The sequence below is a fragment of the Corythoichthys intestinalis genome, chromosome 4 (genome assembly GCF_030265065.1).
Source record: "Corythoichthys intestinalis isolate RoL2023-P3 chromosome 4, ASM3026506v1, whole genome shotgun sequence".
NCBI lineage: Eukaryota > Metazoa > Chordata > Actinopteri > Syngnathiformes > Syngnathidae > Corythoichthys > Corythoichthys intestinalis.
Window position 1 is genome coordinate 36,460,375 of NC_080398.1, and position 24,007 is coordinate 36,484,381.

Sequence of the window (24,007 nt, forward strand, 5' to 3'; positions counted from 1 at the left end):
CGCAGCTCCAACTCGTGGATGCATAATGTAACCCCAACCACTACTACTACTTCTACTATTACTGCGCCTTATAATACTGTGCGCCCAATATATGAAAACAGTTTTAAAATACCGTAATTTTCCGACAATTAGGCGCAGCTGACTATAAACCGCATTTATGTCCAGCTTGGATTTTTACATCCATTCAAAAGTGAGATCATTTGCTGGATGAAACTTAATGACATCTGTCATAGGCATTCATAAATGCCTATGACAGTCTCATGTCATAATTATGACAGCCTTATAACAGTCTTATGACGCCGCAGTCAAATAATGTATTACCTATTAACCCAAAGAAATCAACGAGCCGCACTGGACTATAAACTGCAGGATTCAAAATTAAGGGAAAAGGTAGTGGATTACAGTCCGAAAATTACAGTAGGTTATTTATTTAAGGTATGCCTTATACTCCGATGCGCCTTACAGTGCAGAAAATACGGTACTCTGGGTTTAAAATTGTAGCTATAGATTTACATTGAAATGAAAAACTGAGAAAAGTTGGGACTATGAATATTATGCAACTGTATTTCCAAAGCAAAGGTAAATGTCAGCAAAAAAAAAAAAAAATTTACAAAGATAATCAGTCTGCTTTCATCGATGACTCCATTTCTTAAAAATAAAATACAATTTAAATACGTATGAATTAAAAAAAATTTTTTTTTCTGTTTTATTGTATATATTACTTTTTTAATAAACTAAAAAAAATGAATAGTTACCGTTTTTCCAGAAAATTTAAAATAAACTACATACAGGGGTGGACAAAACAATGGAAACACCTTAAAAAAAATCAACAAAAATTTAATATCGTGTAGCCTTTTGCGGCAATTATAGCCTCAATTCTTCAGGGTATTGATTCATACAACATGTGACTTGTTTCCAAAAGAATTTTAAGCCTGATTTCAGTTACCCTCTAACTCTTTTAGAGATTATGGTGGTGGAAATTGACATCTTAATTTAACCTCTAAAACTGACCATAAATGCTCAATAATGTTGACGTCTGGGGATTGTGCCGGCCATACGAGATACTCAACTTCATCAGAATGTTCCTCATGCCATTCTTTAACAATTACGTTCAATGATTATGATGCCAAAATGTTACGTGTTTCCATTATTTGGTCCAACCCCTGTACATACACAATAAAAAGGAGAATAGTTTTTTCCGTTTTGTTTTTCAATTGTAATAAAAAAATTACAAAAAAAAAAAAAAAACAAGAATATGTTACTGATCAAGTAAAAAAAAAAAAAAAAGAGAATTGACTTGCTTTTGGATTCACAAGGCCTCTAAACAATGAATCAGCTGTAAAAATAGTTGAATTATTTGCTCATCTGTTAGTTGTTGATTAGTCACTTAGATGTGATAGTCCTAGTTGGCAGACATAATGGCCTCCGAATGAAACAATAACTACATTGAGGCCCGTGACAAACACGGGTTTGATCATTTTTAGGGGAACAATGTCTCAATGATGAAAATGGTTGTCAATTATTTTGACTATTCATTAGATGATTAATCGTAGCAGCCCTACAGTAGTAGCAGTAGTATTGGAAAAGTGGCGCAGGTTGTGGTACTAGTAGTGTTACAGGTAGCAGCAGTTTTCGTACCAGAGGTACCAATGGTGTTAGCAATATTACCATATCTCAGTGCTGGTGTTACACTGCTTGCGGTAGTGTTAGAACAAAAACGTGCTGCTGCATGTACACCACTGCATATGCCATTGGGGTGCATCTGTCAGACAACAATACTGCTGATGCAAACTCGTGAAAAACAGACCCAGCATTCATGCGCAGCATGACAATGAACGGCCTAGGGTATTACATTGAAAATGTAAGAAGTCGATTGCACCAATGTGCGTGGTCGGCCACGCTGGGAAAAATTGATTTACGACATCCTGCTTTCACGGCTACCGTGAGAGGAAATGGCGTCATTAGTGCGCAAACTGCTGAGCCCGTCGATGGAGTGCGAGTAAAAAGCGAGAGGAGATTGAATCGGGGCGGAGGGATGGACAGTGCGGACATGACGGGAAAAGTGAAAAAGGATATGACAAAAGGAGACAAATCGCTTGGACAATGGGAGCAGGAAAAGAGGGGAGAGGGAGAAGGGTAAATAAATGATGACAATGTGTGTGCATGTGTGTGTACATGCATTGCTGCGTGAGTCAGCTCTGAGCTATGGGCCCTTTGGCAGGCCTCTCCTTTGTCTCCGGCGGGGACGGACTGTTCCATCGCGCTACCCTCCTGACTAAAGCGCTCCACTGTTTGATCATCACTGCTACTGGGGTCAGTGGGGTCTCATGTCTGAGAGACAGGATTGCCGATGCTTGAACTAACAGGATTTTAGAGGAATAAATGCTTATACATGATACGAATTTCTCAAAGACTGGTGAAATAAATGTAATTTGTACAGATAGCAAGTAAAGCTGTACCTTGACTTTTAAAAAGGGCTGCATTTGTGTAATTTGAATTAATTCATTTTACTGATTATACCATCAAACAATTGGATGTAATAAATGTCGTATGATTAACAACTAAATGTGCACATGTAAAACCTTTATTGTTGTCCCTAAAAAACTTGCTGTTAAAAAAAGATATTAAGTATACTGGTACCTCTACTTACAAACGTCACTACAAACGCAATTTTCAGGTTTCAACACGCCTCTAAGGGAAAATATTGTCTCTTGTTGAGAAAGAAATTTCAGGTTAAGAGAGGCACAAATACTATACAGTTCCTGCTTTCTGTTTTTAAATATTGCGCCATAAGATCCTGATGCCCTATTGGCCATAATCTTCCAATTATGCTTCAGTGATGCGATTCGGCTCTGCTATTGGGTTATTGTTAATGATGTTTCAATTTGGGTGTCGCAGTATGATGATGTGCACAGGCGTGACGGTGTCAGACCGATTCCAGAAAGGGCCTAGTGGGTGCAGGTTTGCTTTCCAACCAATGAAGAGGACACCTTTTCACCAATTAGATCTTTTACATGTGTAATCAGTTAAATTTGGTCAGGTGCTGCTTGTTTCAGCAGGAAGTTCATTGGTTAAACTCTCTGCGCGTTATCGATTGGAACAAAATCCAGCACCCACTAGGCCCTTTCTGGAATCGGTTTGACACCTGTGTTATAGTGGGTCGACGTCTTCGCCAAAAGAGCACAAGTCTCCTCGTGTTTTTATCTCACGAAGAGATTTTTTAAACCCACACACTAGGGTAGTCCCGATCCGATATTTGGATCGGATCGACTGCCGATATGCGCAAAAAAAATGCGCATCGGTATCAGATCAGCCGACACGGAAAAATTCCGATCCAGACTCCCGATCCAGTTTTTTTGAAAATCCGGTCCAGGTTTTCCAGCGCAACGACATATATAATCCATTCCAGTTTTTGCTTTGGTTTCCCTAAAATCCGGTCCCCATTTTACGGCACTCCTTCAGCACACAAGCATTACCGTCATCCAATTTACCTCCGTGGCATCTCCTACATTATGACTGCAATGTAAATTTAAAGTTAATCTAAAAATGTCAGATGTCACCTGAGCATCTTGAAATGCTTGTCTTTGTCAAAAAAAATCTCCCCATCATGCTGGGACTGCATCCAGGGGAAACAGCTGAAGGGAGTGTGTAGAATAGATGGAGATGGAGCAACAAAGTGTGGAGAAGATTGGGAAGCAGAAGCCATTTTTGGTTTAAAATAGGATTATTTGCACTGCTTTTTTAAAAGCCTTGGTACAGTTGTTCAAGAGCAGAGTTAATAGTTTATTTTCCACTGAAGTTGTTTGGGTGTTTTGCTTTTTTAAGACCGTTTAACAATATTATTTGCACGTTTTACTGACTGAATATGCCATTTCTGTTTGTTATTTATAATGTTTTGTGTTTATCACTGAATAAACAGGTCAGTTTCTTGTTACCAACCATTGTGTGTTGTTCAAACTCACCTAATTCAGATGGCTAATTGTTATCAAGAAAGAGTACTAAAAGCCTTTTCAACATCGGTCTGACAACTAAGTAAGGAGCCTAAATAACTGTAAACTTTAATACATGCTCAGATAGGCCGGTATCGGTATCGGCCAGTATCAGTATTGGATCGGAAGTGCAAAAACCTGGATCGGGACATCCCTACCACACACGGTTCACTACATTAGTAGCACATTAGAGCACAGGTCTCTTCGTGTTTTTGTGTCACGAAGAGTGAGATAGGCGATAACCAGCATCTTGAAAGAGAAGGAAACCTTCAAAGAGCGTTACTATTCTTTCATGCAAAAGGAGTCAGTATCATGATGATGGAGAGACTTCTCTGGATTAAGGAAAAGCAAATCTCTGGAGACAAAATCAACGAGTCAGTAGTCTGCGACAAAGCCAACGCAATTTTCAATCTCATGAGAGAAGAGGACATCGCCTCAATCGAAAGTGAAGAACCCCCCCCCCACATTTTCCCATTGCATTATGTTCTAGTATCTACATCTGGGATGCTCATTACGTCGATCGCAATGCTAGTATGGGTAGATCGTGGCATCCATACATAGACTTCATTATCAGCTGACGAGACAGCTTCTACAGACATTGTACTACGGCTTCCCGCAGGGGGCCGTGTCAGGCAGAGCGTTGCGGAAGCTTTCACTGCAATCAAACAGACGCTGTGTTCTAATGCCGGATTTAGGTGGAAACAGGACGAATGTTTTAATGCATACAGGCAGGAAGGAAAGTCTCAAAAGTGACAAAATTGCCTTGAAACATTGCGAAAAAAATTGAATGAAAAAGAATTGCATAACTTTAGCTTGAAATATTTACGTAAAATGAATGACGACTGCCCGTTTTTTTGCTTTTAACCAATAATCTAGACTGTTTTACGTTCTTATTTATAAAAATTCCAGGATTTACACATTTATTTATAAGACTTTTCAACTTAAAAAGCTCTTTTTAAGTATATTTTTTAATCCATACACAATAGCGTAACGTTACATTCAAATAATCGGGTAATTTTCGGCCAGCTGCCCGATTTTTGGCAAAAAACTAGTAATTTAGACATTTCTGCGTCCATACCCAATTTTTTTTTTTAGCTTTTACACATTTTATTTTATGTAAAATTTCAATCTAAAAAAAAAAACGAGGGCCAGATAGCCAGCAAGACGTGCTGAGGAAATAGTGATATTCAACCTTAATCATGATTGTATATAGAAAAATGCAAAATTAGCTTTTGTTGAGTAAAATTAAGATGATTCTGCATGTTTTCCTGAAGTATAAGTTTCTGATGTGAAAGCCGAGTGATTTATTAGCTGTTGAAAACATCAAAATTGCACTAAATTAAAAAAAAAAAAAAAAATGTTGCTATTTTGGGCAAAAACTTATATGTTAGATATTGCTATTGATCCTGAACATATACGTGATTATATCTGTACCTGGTGATTTTTGTGTATCAAGTGTAAAATCTGAGAAGTTTATAGCCATTTTAAGTTTTGTTATACTTATCTAAAAATAATTCATCAGGATTTTATTTGGGAACGACTGAATTTTTTGATACTGCTGCTCACGGAGACTCATACATGACCAAGGAAGGTGCCTGTTTTGGTTTTAGGTCCCTAGCAGCTTTGGTCTTATGATTTTTTTAATTTTAAGTTTTTGAAAACAGGACCCCTACGGAGCTGCCCTGCGCCCCGTTTCCTGTCAACTCATAGTGAAGTCAATGGAACATAGTTAAATATGTTGTCTGCACAACATATGTGGTTATGCAACACCCGCCCCCTCCCCCAGAGAGACTGGAGAGGGAGAGTACTTCCAGAACCAATTAATGTCCTCAATCGAGGCACCACTGTACATAAATTAAATTCTTAAATTATCTTAATCCTTTGAGGGGAAAGTAGAAAACCATAGCCCTGGAGGACCGAACAATTGCAGTCAACCCTCGTAGTCCAAACAAATTGGACGTCTCTGTCACTTTATTTTAATGCCAGCCATCCCACTTAAAGTGGATTTCTATCACTCTCAATGGCAGTGAATGAGTTGTGTTGCCACTGAAATCCATTTTCTTCCTTCACATATGGAACATCTGCATGCACGTGACCAGATTTTGTTCCCAACATGCCTGCAGACCTAAGCAGTGCTGCTTTGTATGGCGCTAACTAAACAGTTCAGTTACTCAACCCGCAGACAGGAAGCGGGCCAATGAGTCTTTCTATGACTGATCACACTGTCAGGATAAGAATGTGACCCTGTGCTCGGGTGTCGAGTCGAGTGCGAGAGACTTACTGGCAAAAGCCAGACGACAGCTTATTTTAAGTCTTACCGTTTGTTCAGCACCATGTTCCCTAGCTTGAGGTCTCTGTGCACAATGTTCTTCTACAGACAGAAAAGACACGTAAGGGCTTCCAGCACATGAGCTGTATGTCTGTATAATCGTAAAATAATAGAAACCCTTACCTTGTGCAGGGCTTCAACCACACGCACCACATCGTAGAATATAATGATGGCCTCGCGCTCACCCAGGCGTTTCTCCTTGATGACGTAGTGCTGCAGGTTAATGAGATCGGCCGTTTTGTCGCTAAAGTCGTGTGCGCATAGGCAGTCAAGCACCAGGCAGATGCGCTTCTTCATCTTGCGCACCTTGATGGCATCCGGGTCCTCCACGATTTCGTAAGCCCGGTCCTGTAATGTGCGAGTTTGAGTAATGCATTCTGGTCAAAATATTCTAAACATCTATTGCTGTCAAAGTAGAGCAAAAGAGTTAACAATACTTAAAAAGTCTTACAGACAGGCACAGTCTTAAAATACAGTTTCAACAAACAAAAATACAATGTAATTAAGTGCAATGGCAGAGAGCTGGAACAGGTTTGGTTCACGTATCAACCATAAGATGTCACCGTTGTGCTTTTAACTGCATCACTAGAAGTGGTTAAATCCATCCATCCATTATCTACCGCTTAATCAGGGTTCGCATCGTGGGGGGCATCAGCTTTAGCAGAAGCCCAGACGTCCCAGCTACTTCAACCAGCTCCTTTGGCGGGATCCCAAGACATTCCCAGGCCAGCCAAGAGACAGTCTTTCCAGCATGTCCTGGGTTGTCCCGGGGGCCTCCCGCCGATGGGACATGTCCGGAACACCTCTATGAAGTGGTTAAAATATGAATACTTTTTATACCTTGATGTGTAGCAGTTTTATACAGAGCCCCAGACATGACGTGAGTAAAAAGAATTAACTCGTGCATATGCTCTAATTGTTCATGCACACTAGCTACTATTCATGTGCACGAGCTACTACTTTGCGCACGAAATCGTTCTCACGAAGTAGATCTAGCACCGTACGGCAGTGGCGCATTTGCTACCGGGCCAGAGAGAAATAAATAATTTATTAACGACTGCAATCTGGCCTGTAGCTCTTGACGCATCAATATCCCTGTCTACTCTATAGACTAATCAGACTAAAGATTTGTATAGGTTGCCCTCTAATGGTTGGGCGCAATTACTATGGTGTTTGCACACGAACATTAACGAGCTGCAGAATAAATTTTAGGGGAAGTAAAATAAGTGTGTAGGCTTGGAATAATATTTATTTTGGCTTGCCAGATTGCACTTTGAAAAGAGCATTATATGCAAATACAAAATAAAATACCTAAGTGTTTCTTCTGCAGAATTGCATTTAAATTTCACAAGAGCAATAAATGCATTGAGAAATAAATTGAAATACCTTAGTTTAGCCTCAAACAGTCTAAAAAATTAAAGCAAGTTCTAAGTACAACAACAGAACAATTGGTTAACTTGGTTAAATTGGTTAAAGTCTGCTAGCTTAAATGCTATAAATTGCTAACTTTTTTTTTATTTTTTTTTTTTTACAATGCTCTTAACAAATCAAACACATATCCCCACAAAAAAACCTGCTAAATGTACTTCTAAACTAAATTATGAATACATAACCATATTAGATAAAAAACAAAAAAAAAAACTTGCAACCTTATGTCGACCTTAACAGCGAGCAGTTAGATTCAGCCATGTTAGACGAGTTGTAATACTCACTGTCGCTATTAGAGGACAGTGTATTCACCCAAATCAATAAAACTAAATTCAAACACTTTCAAAACAAACCATCACAAAACCCCTGTCTAATTAAATGAATCCTCGAAGCAGCAAAATTTGATTTGAAGCTTTTTTTCCCTACTTGAATTACGCAAATTTATCGATTAACAATTGCAGCACTAGTACGAACTACAAACCCGTTCACACAAAGTAGCACCTCGTGCGCACGAATAGTACAATTTTAGTGTGTGCACGAGTTAAATTTTTTTTTTCCATTCATGTCATGTCTGGGGCTCTGTAATAGTTTTAGCCTGGCTAGGGGACAAGAGAAGCCTGGCGACCCACAAGGCTTTTAAAGCACTGGGGGAACCCATTATAATAAAATGAGTATGCTTCTAATTTTCATCATAGAGTAACATTTTAACCTTCCTTCCCAGTCTCTCGAAATATCTCTTATTGAGTTCTACATCAAGTCAGTGTTTTTTTTTTTTGGTTGTTTTTTTAGCTCGAGCCAGCAGTTCTGAGAGCTTCTATCCTCCTTATCTTCCGGCGTGGATGGGAGTGTAATCCGATCAATAAGGCAGACCTAAATCAATCAGAGAGCAGGTCGGACCGCCGCCGCTCTGAGAAGACGGGAAGATGGAACAATAACAGAGTTAAGAGGGAGCCCGACGGGAAGGGCAGGTGAGGGATGGGGCCAGGGGATGAGTGTGAATGGATGACGCCATGAAGAGTGAATGACGGCAGATAAATCAGGCCTTTAAGAGTGGTCTGACTCTTCTATTGAAGAAAAAAAAAACACTCTGAAGCAATAAAGAGAAAGCTAGCTCTTGGTGTTTATCAATGATCCTGCTGTTTTTTCAACTTACGCAATAGAGAGAGCTTCAACTACCTGGAAAAGGCCGTGATGGTGGACCACGCCATCCTGGTTGTGCAGAAGAGACAGGAGAGAGTACTCCGTGTGCAGCAGCATCTTCCCTTGCCTTTCCTCCTGCGTCTCGCCGGCAGAGTCCACTCGCTCCTCAAGCGTCAAGATCTGTGGAAAACAGAGAGGAGGGTGGAAATCATGAGCGCTTTAAGGGTCAAACTCCGGGGGCAGCTTTGACAGTGTACTGCTAGTTTAAGATGATCCTTGGCCTTGACACGGAAACCTTTTGAACCGTAGAAGGATGACGGCTTGAGACAGACAGTCGCCTGAGGAAGGTCACCGAAGGCTTTGTAAAGGTTGTCCAATTTAGAAAACAATATCTACCACGATTATTGGCTGAATGTTGACCAAAGTATTTGAAAAAGTAATGTGACATATTTGCTATACAAACTTAACACAGTGGTGTGTATGCATGCGTTTTTGCCAACAGCTCTGGCTTCCTCTCACATTCCAAAAACTCTCATTAGCCGCTTAATTAAGCGGCTAAATTGTCCATAGGTATGAATGCTTGTCTGTCAGTGTGCTCTGCGTTTGGCTAGTTCAGGGTGTATCCTGCCTTAGGCCCAAAACCAGCCGGGACAGGCTAACGCTAAATAAGACAGGGGGCTTTTGAAATTGGATGAATGGACACGTCATATTAAAAGAAAACATATTAACATGAGTCAATCGGTAGTTATGGGATTTGTACTTTGCGGAAATCTGTCATCAATACTGAAGCTTCAGCAAATACTTTTAACCTGCACATGTGTCAAACGGCAGGCTTTGGGAACAGATCTGCCCCCCCACCCCCAACATCATTTTGTGTGGCCTGCAAAAGTAAATCATGTGGATTGACGTTTCTGTCACTTAATCACGTAATATAAACAGCTTTTACCCCTTTTTTAAAAGGGAAGTTCAGAATTTTTGACATCACGTTGAATTTCTAAGGTAGCAGGGGTTTAAGTAGTCGGTGGAGTTAATTTCAACTAATTCCGTGCAGTTTGTTAGTTGCAGGGCTCCGGAGTGGCTAAGCTAATGTGAGTCAATGGTGCTTGTTTTAAATTAGGCAATTAAAAGTTTTAGGGCTGTCAAATTTATCGCGGTAACGGGCGGTAATTGTTTTTTTTTGACGCAATTAACGCACATGCCCCCCTCAAACAGATTTAAAATGACAGTACAGTGTCATGTGCACTTGTTACTTGTGTTTTTTTGGAGTCTTGTCGCCCTCTGCTGGCGCTTGGGTGCGACGGATTTTCTGGGCTTCAGCACCATGAGAATTGTGTAATTAATGAAATCAACAATGGCGAGCTACTAGTTTATTTTTTGATTGAAAGTTTTACAAATTTTATGAAAACGAAAACATTAAGAGGGGTTTTAATATAAAATTTCTATAACATGTACTAGCATTTATCTTTTAACAACTACAAGTCTTTCTATCCATGGATCGCTTTAACAGAATGTTAATGTTAATGCCATCTTGTTGATTTATTGTTATAATAACCAAATACAGTACTTATGTACAGTATGTTGAATGTATATATCAGTCTTGTGTTTACTGAAAAACTTGGCATATTTTATAGATGGTTTGAATTGCGATTAATTAATTTTTAAGCAGTGATTAACTTGATTAAACATTTTAATCGTTTGACAGCCCTAAAATGTTTATAAAAATACATACATACATATATACATATACTATTTATATATTACATACATACATTTTTTTAAATAAGAAAATATTTACCTTTTTTATGTTTTTTATATTAAAAAATTATGAATAAAGGCAAATATTGACTGCTTTTCCTTTAACAAATTGCAAAATAAACATTTTAAAAAACCAAACATTTACTTTTTAAAATTAATAACAATGTCACATTGTTGATTTGTGTACGCCCCACTTCGCCTAATCACATCTCTTTTTATTCTCTGACGGTATGATAACCCTAAGCCAAAATATCACGGTATCACAGTATTGCAAGTACAGCTCTAAAATGTGTTAATTTGAGATATCTGGGTTTTTTTAAAAAATCAGTTGAACAGGATCTTATATTTTTCAAAACATATTAGCAAATTGGAACATAAGTATAATGTTAAGTTAAAATAAAACTAAAAAAAAAAATAACTGAAATATTCTAAATAAAATTAAAATAAACGCAGCCCTTTAGGTAAGCCTAAACCCACAGTGCAACATTATCGAAACAAAAGTAATTGATTTACCATAAAAAAAAGCACGTGTGTATGACTTGTATCATGTCATATCACTCTCTCAACACGGACAGTTGCCAGAGCAAAAAAAAACCAAAAAACAAAAAAAAAACACATTTTACCACCGCTAGACACACTAAACATGCTGGAGTTAACTCTCGTAGCTGGTGGAAAACGTTCATGGCAGTGTTTACTAACCTTTAATTTTGTATAAAGTAAATGCCAAATCATATTGGAGGTATTGCCTTCTCCGCAGCCACCCTGTGCAAACATGCTTTACATGTCGGTTGGCTCTCCTCCTCTAAGCCACGGCTGTCTGTAACTTTTCTGTAGCCGAAGGATTCCCATTCCTGCGATTTCGTCTTCTCCGATAGGGGAAAAAATTCAGGTTGTTTGTCCTTCTCTTCTGTCTGCTTCTTTCCTTTTTGGCCCCCCATAACTCGTTCCTACTTACTGCATTTTCCTAATAAATGAAACAATGAAAAACAAAAGTCTTTTTGTCGATTTAAAAAGAAAATTACAATGTGCATCTTCCTTTTTTTTGTGATAAAAAACATAAATCAGTTTTAAAAAAAAAAGTTTTTTAAAATAATTGCTACAAAGAAGCTCAAAAAAGCCAATTTAGACTATCTTAAGCTAACAAGGTCTTTAAAAGACGAATCAACTACCAAAATATTTGACAATTCATTAAATAATCAATTAGTTGTCAATTAGCAGCCCTAGTTGGGAAACAATGGACCTCTGGAGGAAACAACAACTACTCTGTGGCCTGCGACAAAGATGAGTTTGACACCTCTGGAGAGGATATTTCACGTTTGATTGACATGACGTGATTGCTTGCTTGTGGAAGGGGGAGGTTGCAAGGAATGCGGGCAGGGTCCCGCTCTAACTCATGGCATGGCGCCTCCGGATGAGGGGTTTAAGAGTGTACATTCAAGGTGGGGGCACTACTTTCCACCCCGTCTTGTGTAACATATCCAATAAATCCAATACACAAGAGCTCGCGGAATGGTTTGTTTGCGCCAAGCCGGAAAGTGCGCAGCAGTAAAAAGGAAGGTGAAAAGTTCACGTGCCCACTGAGAGACATGATCTTCAAGTTGAACGTCACTTACTTTGAGCTGGTAGAAATCGTCAGTGCCATCTTTCCTGGCCAGACACTGCACTATGCTGGGCACCGGCGAGTTGCCTAGACGAGGCCCTGCACACATACAAAAAGAAAAAATAAGCAACAAGAGCAGCTGCATGACCAAAAGGCAGGGAACATACTGGCGTGTGTGCTCATTAAAAAAAGCCCCGCACATGGCCATTAACACCCCCGGCGCAATGTTTAGTTTGGCGCTTTGCAGATGGCTTGTAGAGTAAACGAGACGTGTCAGGCGGGCCTCGGGAGTGCGAAGAAAGTGCATCTTCCATACGCTTGTGTCAACGGCGATCAGCAAAATTCTTTGCATTCTTGTCTCAGGCGTGCGTACACGCAGACACTCGCGACACTTTGATACGCAGACACACGCATACTTCTCTCGCACTCAGGCACAAAAACAAATGAGTTGTAATCCAAGCTCAAGTTCAACCAAAGTGCTGCGGAAGAATATGTCTCAAAAACAGACAAAAACTTTCAAATAGAGCGCGTGAAGAATGAACTCCAAGTGTTTTCTCCGGAGGCGAAAAGTGATGGCAGAATTTACTGTGATGAACGAGGCGCAGCGAAATGTACATATCTTAGTCTTCATTGAGAAGTGAAAATAATCATGGAAACTACAGGGAAATGGAACTTGTGAAAGCAGTTCAGTGCAAAACAAAATGGCTATCTATTTGCCACTGCGCAACACTAAGTTGTTATTGGCTACTGTTGATGGCGGTGGGCTGCCATTGGAAGCGATAGTGTGGTAATAAATTAATAATGTGTACTTACATTAGCAGTGCACCGATCAAAACTTTCTGGCTTATCACCGATATTTTCAAAAGACTGACCAGCTGATCTCGATTCTTGCCTATCTCATCCCCACCCCATATACAGTATTGAGATGCCAATCAATCCTGTATTATTGTGAGCTGCAGCTATTGATTTAAGTAATCGATTAATTTATCAATTAGTTTGAATAATCGAGTAATCGCCTTCGAAACATTTAATGCGTTGCAGAATAAAATTTAGGAGATGTAAATGACAGGCTTGCTAAGATTGCCCTTTCAAGAGAGCATTAAATACGAATACAAAATAACATTCCCGAGTGTTTTTTTTTTTTGTTTTTTTTTTTTTGAAGGATAAAAAGAGGATAAAGGGGGTCACACGCACACACACACTACTCACCTTTATCCTCTTTTTATCCTTAAAAAAAAAAAAAAAGCAATTCGGATCATTCACAATGCACCGTTCAGAGCACACACAAATGAGCTCTACATCAAATCCAAGCTATTAAAATTTTATGACCTGATAAACTTCAAAACTGTTCAAATGATGTACAAGGCCCACGCAAACTGTCTCCCGACTAACCTACAAGCTCGATTCCAACTGAGGGAATCAAATTACGACCTAAGAGGAATCAGATTGTTTTCCTATCGGACAATTAGGACAACCCTAAAATCTTTCTCGATTACGAACATTGGGGCTCGCCTATGGAATACATGTGATGCAGCGCTTGCGAGTATAGAATCATTTAGTAACTTCAAGAAGATCAATAAGGAAACCATTCTGAGTCGCTACTCGAACCAAAATAACACAACTCCACTGGCACACATACATCCATAACAAAATGTTCCCACAACAAAAAGATGATTGAATGTCAGGGACAGAGACTAAGACATAACACTGTACGCCCTGAAGATATGCCCTGTAGCAAACTACAAATCAGCAAGTGTAGTGCCCGCTGTGTGCTTTTATGGCAATCAATAACTTTTGGGAAGATAATATAAGTGAAAAAAAGGACAAAAAAGAAAAAGCTCATGTAATGTGATGTTATGCAACTCTACCATGTTAATCTGTGTGTCCCCGGCTGTAGGGGGACGGGTATTGATAAGCACATGCGTTTCCCGTCTTCTTTTGTCAGTCTTCGGTTTCTTCGGGCAAATTATCCCGCATTTTTTTGACCGTCTTTCTTCGGGCAAATTATTCCACACTTGTAACTGTCAATGATACCGAAGATGATGACAATAAACATTTCATTCCTTCATTCAAACTATGCAGAATTTATATACCTGAGCTGAGCCTCAAATAGTACCAAAAATAAAAAAATAAATAAATAAAAATAAGAGGATCAAAGTACAACAAAAGAACGAGCGTACTGCACAAATGCTATTTTTAGACCCTGACGTGGCCATCGTAACGAGGAAGTGGCACATTGTAGACATGCCCTCGCATACAACCCATGTTATTTCTACTTTTTTTCTCCAGTAATCTTTCATAAAAAGAACAAGCTGATCAAACACTGCTGCTATGGAAGTTGTAGAAACGACTAAACATTACGACATGTTGGAGCAGTTTTTGTGTTGAGTGACGTAATGTGGCTGTGCTGCCAAGATGGGCGATGACGTCACCACTATGCGCGTATAAATCAATGACTTACTCAGCACAGATGTGGAACGCTGGCGGATATAGTTTTCAATCGCAGCGCAAACACAAAGACCGCAATGCAAATATCGAACGCACGCACCGCAAACGCACGTGTATGTTATAGATGACCGCCAAGTTTAGATTATATTGTTTTGTTTGTTTGAAAGTCTGAAGACGCGAAGTTCACATTTTTGTTTTGTTATTTGGGCACACGACATGACTCTGGAGTGAATGACCACGATTAGCTTGACCATACTCGTTGACAATTTGACACCTCGGATTACCATCGGCCACGTCGTTTGGTCTGATCCTGCCGGCTGACATCGACACATGGTGAGTGCGTGTTGAAACATTCTAAAACCAGCGTATTATTGAAAATTGTCAGAACACGACATATGAAGGCTGTTTTCTTAATACGTTTTCCGAAACTAAAACTCGGAGGGAAAAATGTAAAGAATGGATCAACTTGCACGGACGTCCAAAAGACTAGTTTAACGCCAGCAAGGTGAAGCCATTCACATTTCATATGCAGTAAACATTTTGTTGGGCACCATGGCCCTACAGAGGACAAAGAGGTAAGCCATTTTGATATTTTGACTTATTTTTAGTGTGGTGTTTTGCCGCGCTGCTTCTGTCTGACAATGAATGACCTGAAAAAACATTTAAATGGTATCTGACTGCCACTGTTACCTTTTCTGTTGTATAAAAACAACTTTAGTAAGGGGAAGTGTAAATAAATTAAATAATAAAGATTTGTAATTCATGAAAAAAATTAAAAGTGTTCGTTGGCTGTCACCGAGTAGCGTTTGTGATCGCTACACAAAAATAGTAGGGCTGTCAAACGATTAAAAATTTTAATCGAGTTAATTACAGCTTAAAAATTAATTAATCATAATTAATCGCAATTAATCGCAATTAATCGCAATTCAAACCATCTATATAATATGCCATATTTTTCTGTAAATTATTGTTGGAATGGAAAGGTAAGACGGAAGATGGATATATATATATATTCAGCATGCGGTACTTAAGGACCGTATTTGTTTATTATAACAATAAATCAACAAGATGGCATTAACATTATTAACATTCTGTTAAAGTGATCCATGGATAGAAAGACTTGTAGTTCTTTATGAAAAATGTTAGTACAAGTTATAGAAATGCTATATTAAAACCCCTCTTAATGCTTTCGTTTTAATAAAATTTGTAAAATTTTCAATCAAAAAATAAACTTGTAGCCCGCCATTGTTGATGGCAATAATTACTTACACTATAAAATCAGTCGTACCCAAGCGCCAGCAGAGGGCAGCAAAACTCCGCAAAACACAATTAACAAGTGGGCCTTTCACTCCTCTGTCATTTAAATCTGTCTGAGCTGGGCCAAGTGCGTTAATTGCGTCAAATTTTTTAACGGGATTAATTTAAAAAATTAATTAACGCCCGTTAACGCCATAATTTTGACAGCCCGAAAAAATAGCAATGTAAATTGCTCCCAAGAACGGTCAGAGACGTAAGACAACCAGGGGATATAATATATAAGAAAGACAGGGCATATGATGGTAAAGGATAGATTGTTGAAACAGAAGAATATCATTGCCAGTGACGTAAGGCATTGCACACAAGAAAAACGTGTCGATAAAAAAAGCTAACTCTGGATCAGGTGACAGGTCGGCTCTTTTTCAGCCCTCGACACTCAAGCCATCTCTTTAACTGAACATTTGTTTGTTCTACCACATCATTATCATTGAATTTGGCACCAGGGACATCATTTTCGGAGAGAGTGAATATTGATGAGGAAAAGTGATGTATGTGTTGCTTGCGGTACGCCACTGGCTAAGTTGCATATCAAATGTCCGCTAGCTTAAATGCTATAAAATACTTTTTTTTTTTTTGCAATGCTCTTAACAAATCGTTCAAACATGTATTACCAAAAAAACCTCATATACTGCTAAACTAAATTACCAATGCATAAACAATCATATTAGCATAAAACAATCTTACAAGCTAATGTTGGTCCTAACAGGGAGCAGCTAGTTCCAGACATGTTAGATGAGTTACAATATGTCATTCACTGTTGCCACTAGAGGCAGTATATCCACTTAAATGAATAAAACTAAATGCAAACATTTTCAAAACAAACCATTATGCCACTCTAATTAAAGGTATCCTTGAAGCAGCAAAATGTGATTCAAAGATTTTTTTGTAATTTAATTACTCGAGTTGATCGATTAATCGTTGCAGCACTATTGTGAACCTGTGAACCAAGATAGTTTTTCCCCAAACTTCACACGCAGTAGTCAACCCCTCCCAATAAATAAATAAATAAACAGGCTAATGTGGCTTACTGACGCCCGAGTGTATCATTCGTTCATTTCATATCTATTTTAGAAAACAAAATCGGAAACTGGATAACCACATATTATTTCATTTCTCCTTTTCAAATCAAAAATTGTAAAACAAATAACGGTCCTTTTTTCGCTGTTTTGATTTGGTTTTGAAATTAAAGATAAGAATATAAGGGAATGGAATCATCATAGTATTTTCGTTCTATTCGTTTTTGGTTTGTATCATTTTTGATGTGTTGAGGGCAGCACAATAGATAACGTTTTACAGTTATACCTGTAATTAACGTTTTTGTCAAGGATGGTGGACTTGTGCATTCTTTTTAAAAAGGAGAAGCGTGTCACACATAGGACGAAAGATATGCCTGTAGATAAAGTCTCTTGTACATTTAGGGGAAATTATGCAACTAACATTAAACTATGGTGTGTAGCTAACGGCTAGGCTAACGTTACATTCAGCAACTATTGTTATTTAGCTATGGTGCTGCTCGATTCACCCATCAATGGAATCACCCGATAGAGACTGACTGACCTTGCTGGGGCAAAAAAAAAAAAAAAAGTCAACAACTTTTTTACCAACCTCAAAAAGTTCCTGCCCCTCCTCAATATTTTTCTAGATCTGCCCCTGATTCCACTATTTGGGAATGACAGCCATTCCTGAAAAATTTAACTAAAACACTAGTTCAGATTACAAATTATCACTCCATTTTAGTGTTTTTTTTGGGGGTTGGGGTCAACTGCGTCCATTCAAGTGGCAAACACTGAGACTTCCTTACCAAGGATGAATGGCCCTGCTCGCTTGGCGTTGCTGCCAGATATCCCGGGACACTGCAGCTTGCTGGCCCTGCCCGATGTCTCTCCGGCCCCTCTCTCCGACGCACGCCGCTTGGACATACTGGAGCTCTGCGGGGGAAGGAAGAAAAATCAAAATCCCGTTAGGATGAGCATGCAGGCTGAATGCTGGCACGACCCTAGATGAATAAACAACATTGCAAAAGCATTGGAGAAAATGAGACAATACCGAGAGCAAGTCCTGCTTGGTGGAGAGCGTGAAGACAAGTGAAAGGAGGTAAAACGCAGGGCAGCTCCTCCCGACCTATTTAAAATGTCCCTCCTACACGTTTACCAACACCTCAGCGCCAATGTGAGACCATTACAGCTCCGTTCACAATAACTGCTGTCGGTGTCGAGGATGACACCCTGGTTTCGACCCCAGCTGACAATAAATGTCCCAATTCGCAGAGGAAAAAAAAAACACATTCAACAAGAGATCCTTTCTTTTCTGTTTTAAAATTTATCTCCTTGATCCTTCCGGTCTTAATCTGTGTGTTTTATCTGAAAAAACGCCGGCTTATCTGCAATCCTCCCCGTGACGTGACGTGTGTGACGCCGAGGCCGGCAACGTGCTAGACTGTGCCAGAAAAGCCAGTGGCAGTGTGACACGACACAAAAACGACCAGCGTGACACCGTGCGCTTTGTTAACCGCGTTCCTACCATGTGAAACCACGCCAGCTTCCCGTAACAGGGAAGTAAGTAGCGCCGAGAGCCGGAGGAGAGCGATGACTCACCGCTTTCGACTTGGAGTGGCGTTGGACAGAGATGGGGGTTTTAAATGCTCAGGTGATGACACCGTCAAATAAGACCGAATGTGCCCTCGAGCAAGTGACGCGTGTGTCAAACCAGCAAAAGGAAAATTGGTGTATGTGAAAAAGTATGTATGAGTAAGAGAAAAGTGAACTTCCGCATATAATGAGCATGAGTGTTTGCATACCTGCTATCTATTGACAGGAGAACCTATGTATTTGTTTGGGTGGAGATATTGCTGTTCACAGCAACTTAAGTAATTTTACATGCAATTCCATGTTTGCTTTATCTATATGCATACTTATAACTCTGAGTGGGAACCTTATGTTAAGATATGCAATATCACGATAAGGCAACACACTATTTATTGATACATGGGTGAGGAAATCATTGTAAGATATCTACAAAATAACTGCAGTCCCTGACAAAAGTCTTGACGCTTATCCATTTTGTAGAAACAATTGCTAATAACCTGACTTTTAATTATTCAATTGGTTTCAGAAATGGCTCATATGAAAGCTAAGACCCTCCCAAATTATGTTGAATCTACAAAAATATCTTTGTTTCACTGAAAAAACATTTATCATTTAATGAAGACATAGAGGTCAAATTTTGGCAGGACAAAAGTTTTGTCGCCTACAGAAAGTAGTGTGAAAATTGAACGAAAAATGTACCGTATTGGCCCGAATATAAGACTGTGTTTTTTGCATTGAAATAACATTGAAAAAGAGGGGGTCGTCTAATATTAATAGTCTAGTATAGTCTAATAGTCTAATATTCTAGACATTATACCCATTCACGGTGCTAGATGGCGCCAGATATCATTGAAGCGATGTTCTGTCATGACAGATCTCAGCTACTCTCCCCATTCACGAAGCTAGATGGCGCCAGATATCATTGAAGCGATGTTCTGTCATGACAGATCTCAGCTACACTTTTAGTTTAACCAGCTTGCATTATTTTATTGCAATGTTTTTCCTTATTCACATTTGTTTCAAGACTACAGTTACGGTTAGACTTCACTTTGATGGTTAATGCAGTTATTGCAATTTTGTTGTTTGATCACAATAGGTTGGTTTATTTACATTTTAAAAACCAGAAGCCATTCATTTACGAATGTGATTGCACTTCAGTTTACATATTTCAATGTTCAGATATTACCATTAAGATTTGAATGACGCAAAATAATATGCTTTTTCTCTCAAATATATTGTTATAATCATTTGTTTCGGATGCACTGTAATTATTTTCTGTATAAAAATTAATTTGGTGTTCAAAAAGTCTTTTTCAAACTTGAGTCTTGAAAAAGAGGGAGTTGTCTTATAATCAGGGCCTTCTTATATTCGGACCAATATGGTAATAAAGACAAACATTTTTCTATTCTTGTTTAAAATAATTCACATTATGAAGGTAGCCTGGTGGGACAGTAACATGTTTAAAATTAGGTGACTCGGACGCAAAAATATGCAATGGATATCCCTAGAACTATCTACGTTAGCTCACTGCCTGACATTGACAGCGCTAGACATCTAATTCATTCATCACTGGATTGGATGTCTAGCGCTGTCAGTGGCAATGAAACTAGAGCATTTTGTAAGCATTTACAGGTCATTTCCTGTTCATTTCAGGTCATTTCCTGTTCATTTTAGGCCATTTACAGGTTACTTCCAGTTGATTTTATGTCACTTCCTATTCATTTGGGGATATTCTTGAGTCACTTCCTTTTCAGTAACTCAAAATCAACAGGAAGTGACCCATAAATGCCCCAAAAGGAAAAAGAAGCTAATGAAAATCAACAGGAAATGAGGTGAAATGCCCCAAAATGATATGGCTGCCTGACGTTGGCTGCCACTGACGGTCATTGACGTCCATTCAGTTTGAAATGGGAGGGATGGCAGCCACCCTCCCAGTTCAAATTGATTAATTGACTCATTCCAATTCACAGCAGAAGGATGAAAAAAGCTCATTTTTGGTTATTAGTTGTTATGTAAAATATCCGAGAATAATTTCCTGACCTACGTGTCGAAAATAGTTGTCTTGCCATACCTTAAGATCATCGTTAACATGATGTACCCAGAGGTTCACTTCTCTAGTAATTGTTTATCGTCAAATCATAGTTACCTTCATCTATTCTCAAAATTCATTTGCCACGATAGTATGAAACCCTGCAATTAACATGTCATGTAGTTGAACCAGGAGCAGCCAAAAAGTGTTTTTCAAACTCGCAGCCCTACGAAGTAACATCAATGTTCAAAAAATAACTTTCAGTAAAAGGTTAATGAGTACAACATCACTTTTTCTCATGTAATATTGCTTTATCGTCATTTATTTGGTTGAAATTATTCGATAAACAACACAACCTGGTTAAGGAACAGTAATAATTGAAGCTGTATTCGATTTTGATGTAAACCTAAGTCTAAATATATAAATAGCGTGAGACCTAATGTTGAAATGATTATTATTTGAGTATGTAACTTATGACATGACTTAAGATTCTTAATGTCTTTGGCTGAAAGTTTGACTAGAACTGGCCTACACAGTCTACGTAACACAGATTTTTACCAATTGTGGCTGCATCTGGAACGTATATATATACATATCACTGCAATTGAAGGTTCATTGTACACATTTACTGCACATTCAAACTACAGAGGACAGATGACTCACGCTAGCAGAATCCGAGGATTGTAATAAAAAGCAGATTCAACAGCATGCAGAGAATGTTGTAAGTCAATATCAAACTTGTTGGATTTCTCATCGAGCCAACAGTGTTCTTCGCGTTTTCAATGAACGGATCGTGCGCCACTCGCCAGTTGGCACTTAGGGCCTGAGCGCAGGCAGGACAGTTGGCAGTCATGGCCATTTCTCACTTCCGTGAGGCTTTTTTTTTTTGGGTGATTCTAGACAGCAGACCGTGTCATCGTCATGTCTCTCGCCCATCTGTCTCCGTCCCCGCGAGTCATCGCACGGCGAGTCTGATGAGCTGAGGATTTCTGACAGACGGGCCGCGATGGCGCAAGCCGCCCGTGACACTAAGTCATGCTGATGAAGAGATCATCTCATATACTTGAGCGTGAAAAGAGGAATTAAAAAAACCCAAACACGATGGGGAAATCATCATTTCTTAACATCCTATGTTTTCGTTATTTGTAGACTATGTCTGAAAAGATTGATCAATTTGACACCAAATCATAAATTTAGTTATCGCAATTTTAAATTTGCCAAGGAAGATTGCCATTTACTCCATGTCCACTTGACTGACCCAGGATAAGTTGAGCTAAGTGATAAATCTGCTCCTTTTAACAAGCAATGTATAAATTTCATATTTCATACCGTCCCGAAGGTACTAGCTCTTTTTTATGTCCCATAAATGCATGGAGAAATCCCTTGCTTGCAGCTGCAAGGCTCAACCCTCCCCCACCGGTTGTTGCTCAGTGTCAGTGAGTCAGCTGTGCTACACAATGGCTGGAGGAGGTCAAACTCATGAACTCACCCCCATCGAAGAAGACTAAAGCGCTGGTATGGGAATACTTCGACTACATGAAAGTTACAGACGGCTGCGGCTTAGAGGAGGAGGGCCAACCGACATGAAAAATATAAATGCGGAGGTTGGCTGCCGAGGAGGCAATACCTCCAATATGATTTCGCATTTATACTAGGCCTGAACGATATATCGTTTAAACATCGCCATCGCGATGTGCGCATGCGCAATAGTCCCATCGCAAGGACGTGCGATAGTTTTTTCATTTCATTTTTTTTTAATCCACAAACGTTTGTTTTGAGGAAGGAGAGGGAAGGAGAGCGCACAGCTTCTCTTTCCCTCCAGCAAGTCATCGGCTCCTCCCCCTCCCCCCGCGGCAGCGGAGTGGAGGGAGGAGGGGCCGAACAGCAGAGCGGAGGGAGGAGGGGCCGTTCTCAAAGTGAAAGCAAGAAAGCAACACGTTGAAGCAAGGAAACGAGGCAAGACCGTCTCCAAAAGGAGTTTTGGAAGTATTTTGGCAAGAAAAAGACTATAAGGGACAAAAAACAGCCCTGTCGACAGTGCCTCGCCATGGTTGCATCAACAAGAAGTAATCTGTCGAACATGTGGGACCATTTAAAACGCAGGTATCTATGCATTCCTGCTAAGACCTTCCCATCAGAGGCTTTTTAGTACAGGTGGGAACATTGTTACGTGCCAACGTTCTTGTCTCAAGCCTGCAATAGTCGATAAACTAGTAGTCTTGGCCAAAAACCTATGAGACCCAGTTGAGAATTGCTGAGCAAGGAAGGTGGACGATATGCAGACAAATACATAACACAGCTGGAGGAATGTCTTTTCTTCTTTTTATTCATGTGACCGCTATCAGGAAGGCAGGAAATTTGGTTCTGTTATTCATCAGTTATTTGCAGTTATTCAGGTCAATTATTTTCAAGTTCAATTGAGTTTCTGTTTCTTTTATATTTAAATTTATTGTAAATCGTATTTTTCAAATAACTATATATAGTACTGCTGCACATAAAGTTTTGACACTTAATATTTTTGTTTAAATATTTTTACAACTTTGTTGCCGTTTTGCAGTTTTATATTGTAATATTTTGTGTAAACAGCTCAGGGGACTAATGCACTTGCACTTTTATTAGTCAGATTTAATATTTAAGTTCAAATATGTTGACAACTTTGTTGTTTTACTGAGGTTTTTATTTATTGTTATAGTTTATGAACAACTCTTTTATTTGTCATATTTAATATTTTTGTTCAAATATGTTTACAACTTTGTTGTTATTTTACAGAAGTTTTTGTTTATTGTTATATTTTGTCAAAAACTTAGGGGACTAATGCACGTGCTCTTTTATTTATCATTTAATGTATTTGCTGCTGTTGAAGTGTAAAATATTGTGTTCAATAAATGATCTATTTTGTGCAGACATGGCTTCCTGGATCCCTTCATAAAGCAATCTTCATCATTCACAAATGAAACGGTATTATATGAATACACTGTGGTCACGGTGTGTCACGTAAAGTATTTCCAAACAGCTATTATTTATGTTCTGATGGTAATAATGTTGAGCTGTGGGTTTAGGTCAGTACTTCTCAAATAGTGGGGCGCGCCCCCCTGGGGGGGCGCAGAGCGATGCCAGGGGGGGCGCATGTGTCCTCGGGGAACATGCTTTTTTCTTTTTTTCTTTTTGCCGGACTGGAATAAAGTGTACTTGCACATCCACTCAGTGGGTGGCAGTGGCGCTCTCATTTTCAGAGTGCGTGCAGTATTTTTGAACTAAGGAAGAGCACTCAGCACACAGAAAACAGATATGAAGAGCAGTGCGCCGCCGCCGTTTTCGAAAGCCGTTTTCCGACCGGACTCACTCACGCAGCGACCCACTGTCTTGTCCGGTTCTCACGTCGCCGCC

At 39.3% G+C, this 24,007-nt stretch overlaps 1 protein-coding gene across 4 annotated transcripts in view; it reads right to left on the minus strand.

Annotated features, from left to right (window-relative positions):
• stk40 (serine/threonine kinase 40) overlaps positions 1–24,007 on the minus strand; it is a 57,817-nt gene that overhangs the window by 17,720 nt on the left and 16,090 nt on the right. The window contains exons 1-7 of one of the 4 annotated variants that reach the window (XM_057834081.1): positions 17,808–17,934; positions 14,110–14,262; positions 12,255–12,340; positions 11,341–11,605; positions 8,923–9,066; positions 6,442–6,666; positions 6,308–6,360 (exon numbers count right to left, since the gene is read on the minus strand). In XM_057834081.1, coding sequence (XP_057690064.1) covers positions 6,308–6,360; positions 6,442–6,666; positions 8,923–9,066; positions 11,341–11,415 — 497 coding nt within the window. In that variant the 5' untranslated portion in view covers positions 11,416–11,605; positions 12,255–12,340; positions 14,110–14,262; positions 17,808–17,934. Of the gene's footprint in view, positions 1–6,307; positions 6,361–6,441; positions 6,667–8,922; positions 9,067–11,340; positions 11,606–12,254; positions 12,341–14,109; positions 14,263–17,807; positions 17,935–18,052; positions 20,201–24,007 lie in introns of those variants that run through there. The other 3 variants (XM_057834079.1, XM_057834080.1, XM_057834078.1) reach the window with 3 other exon arrangements.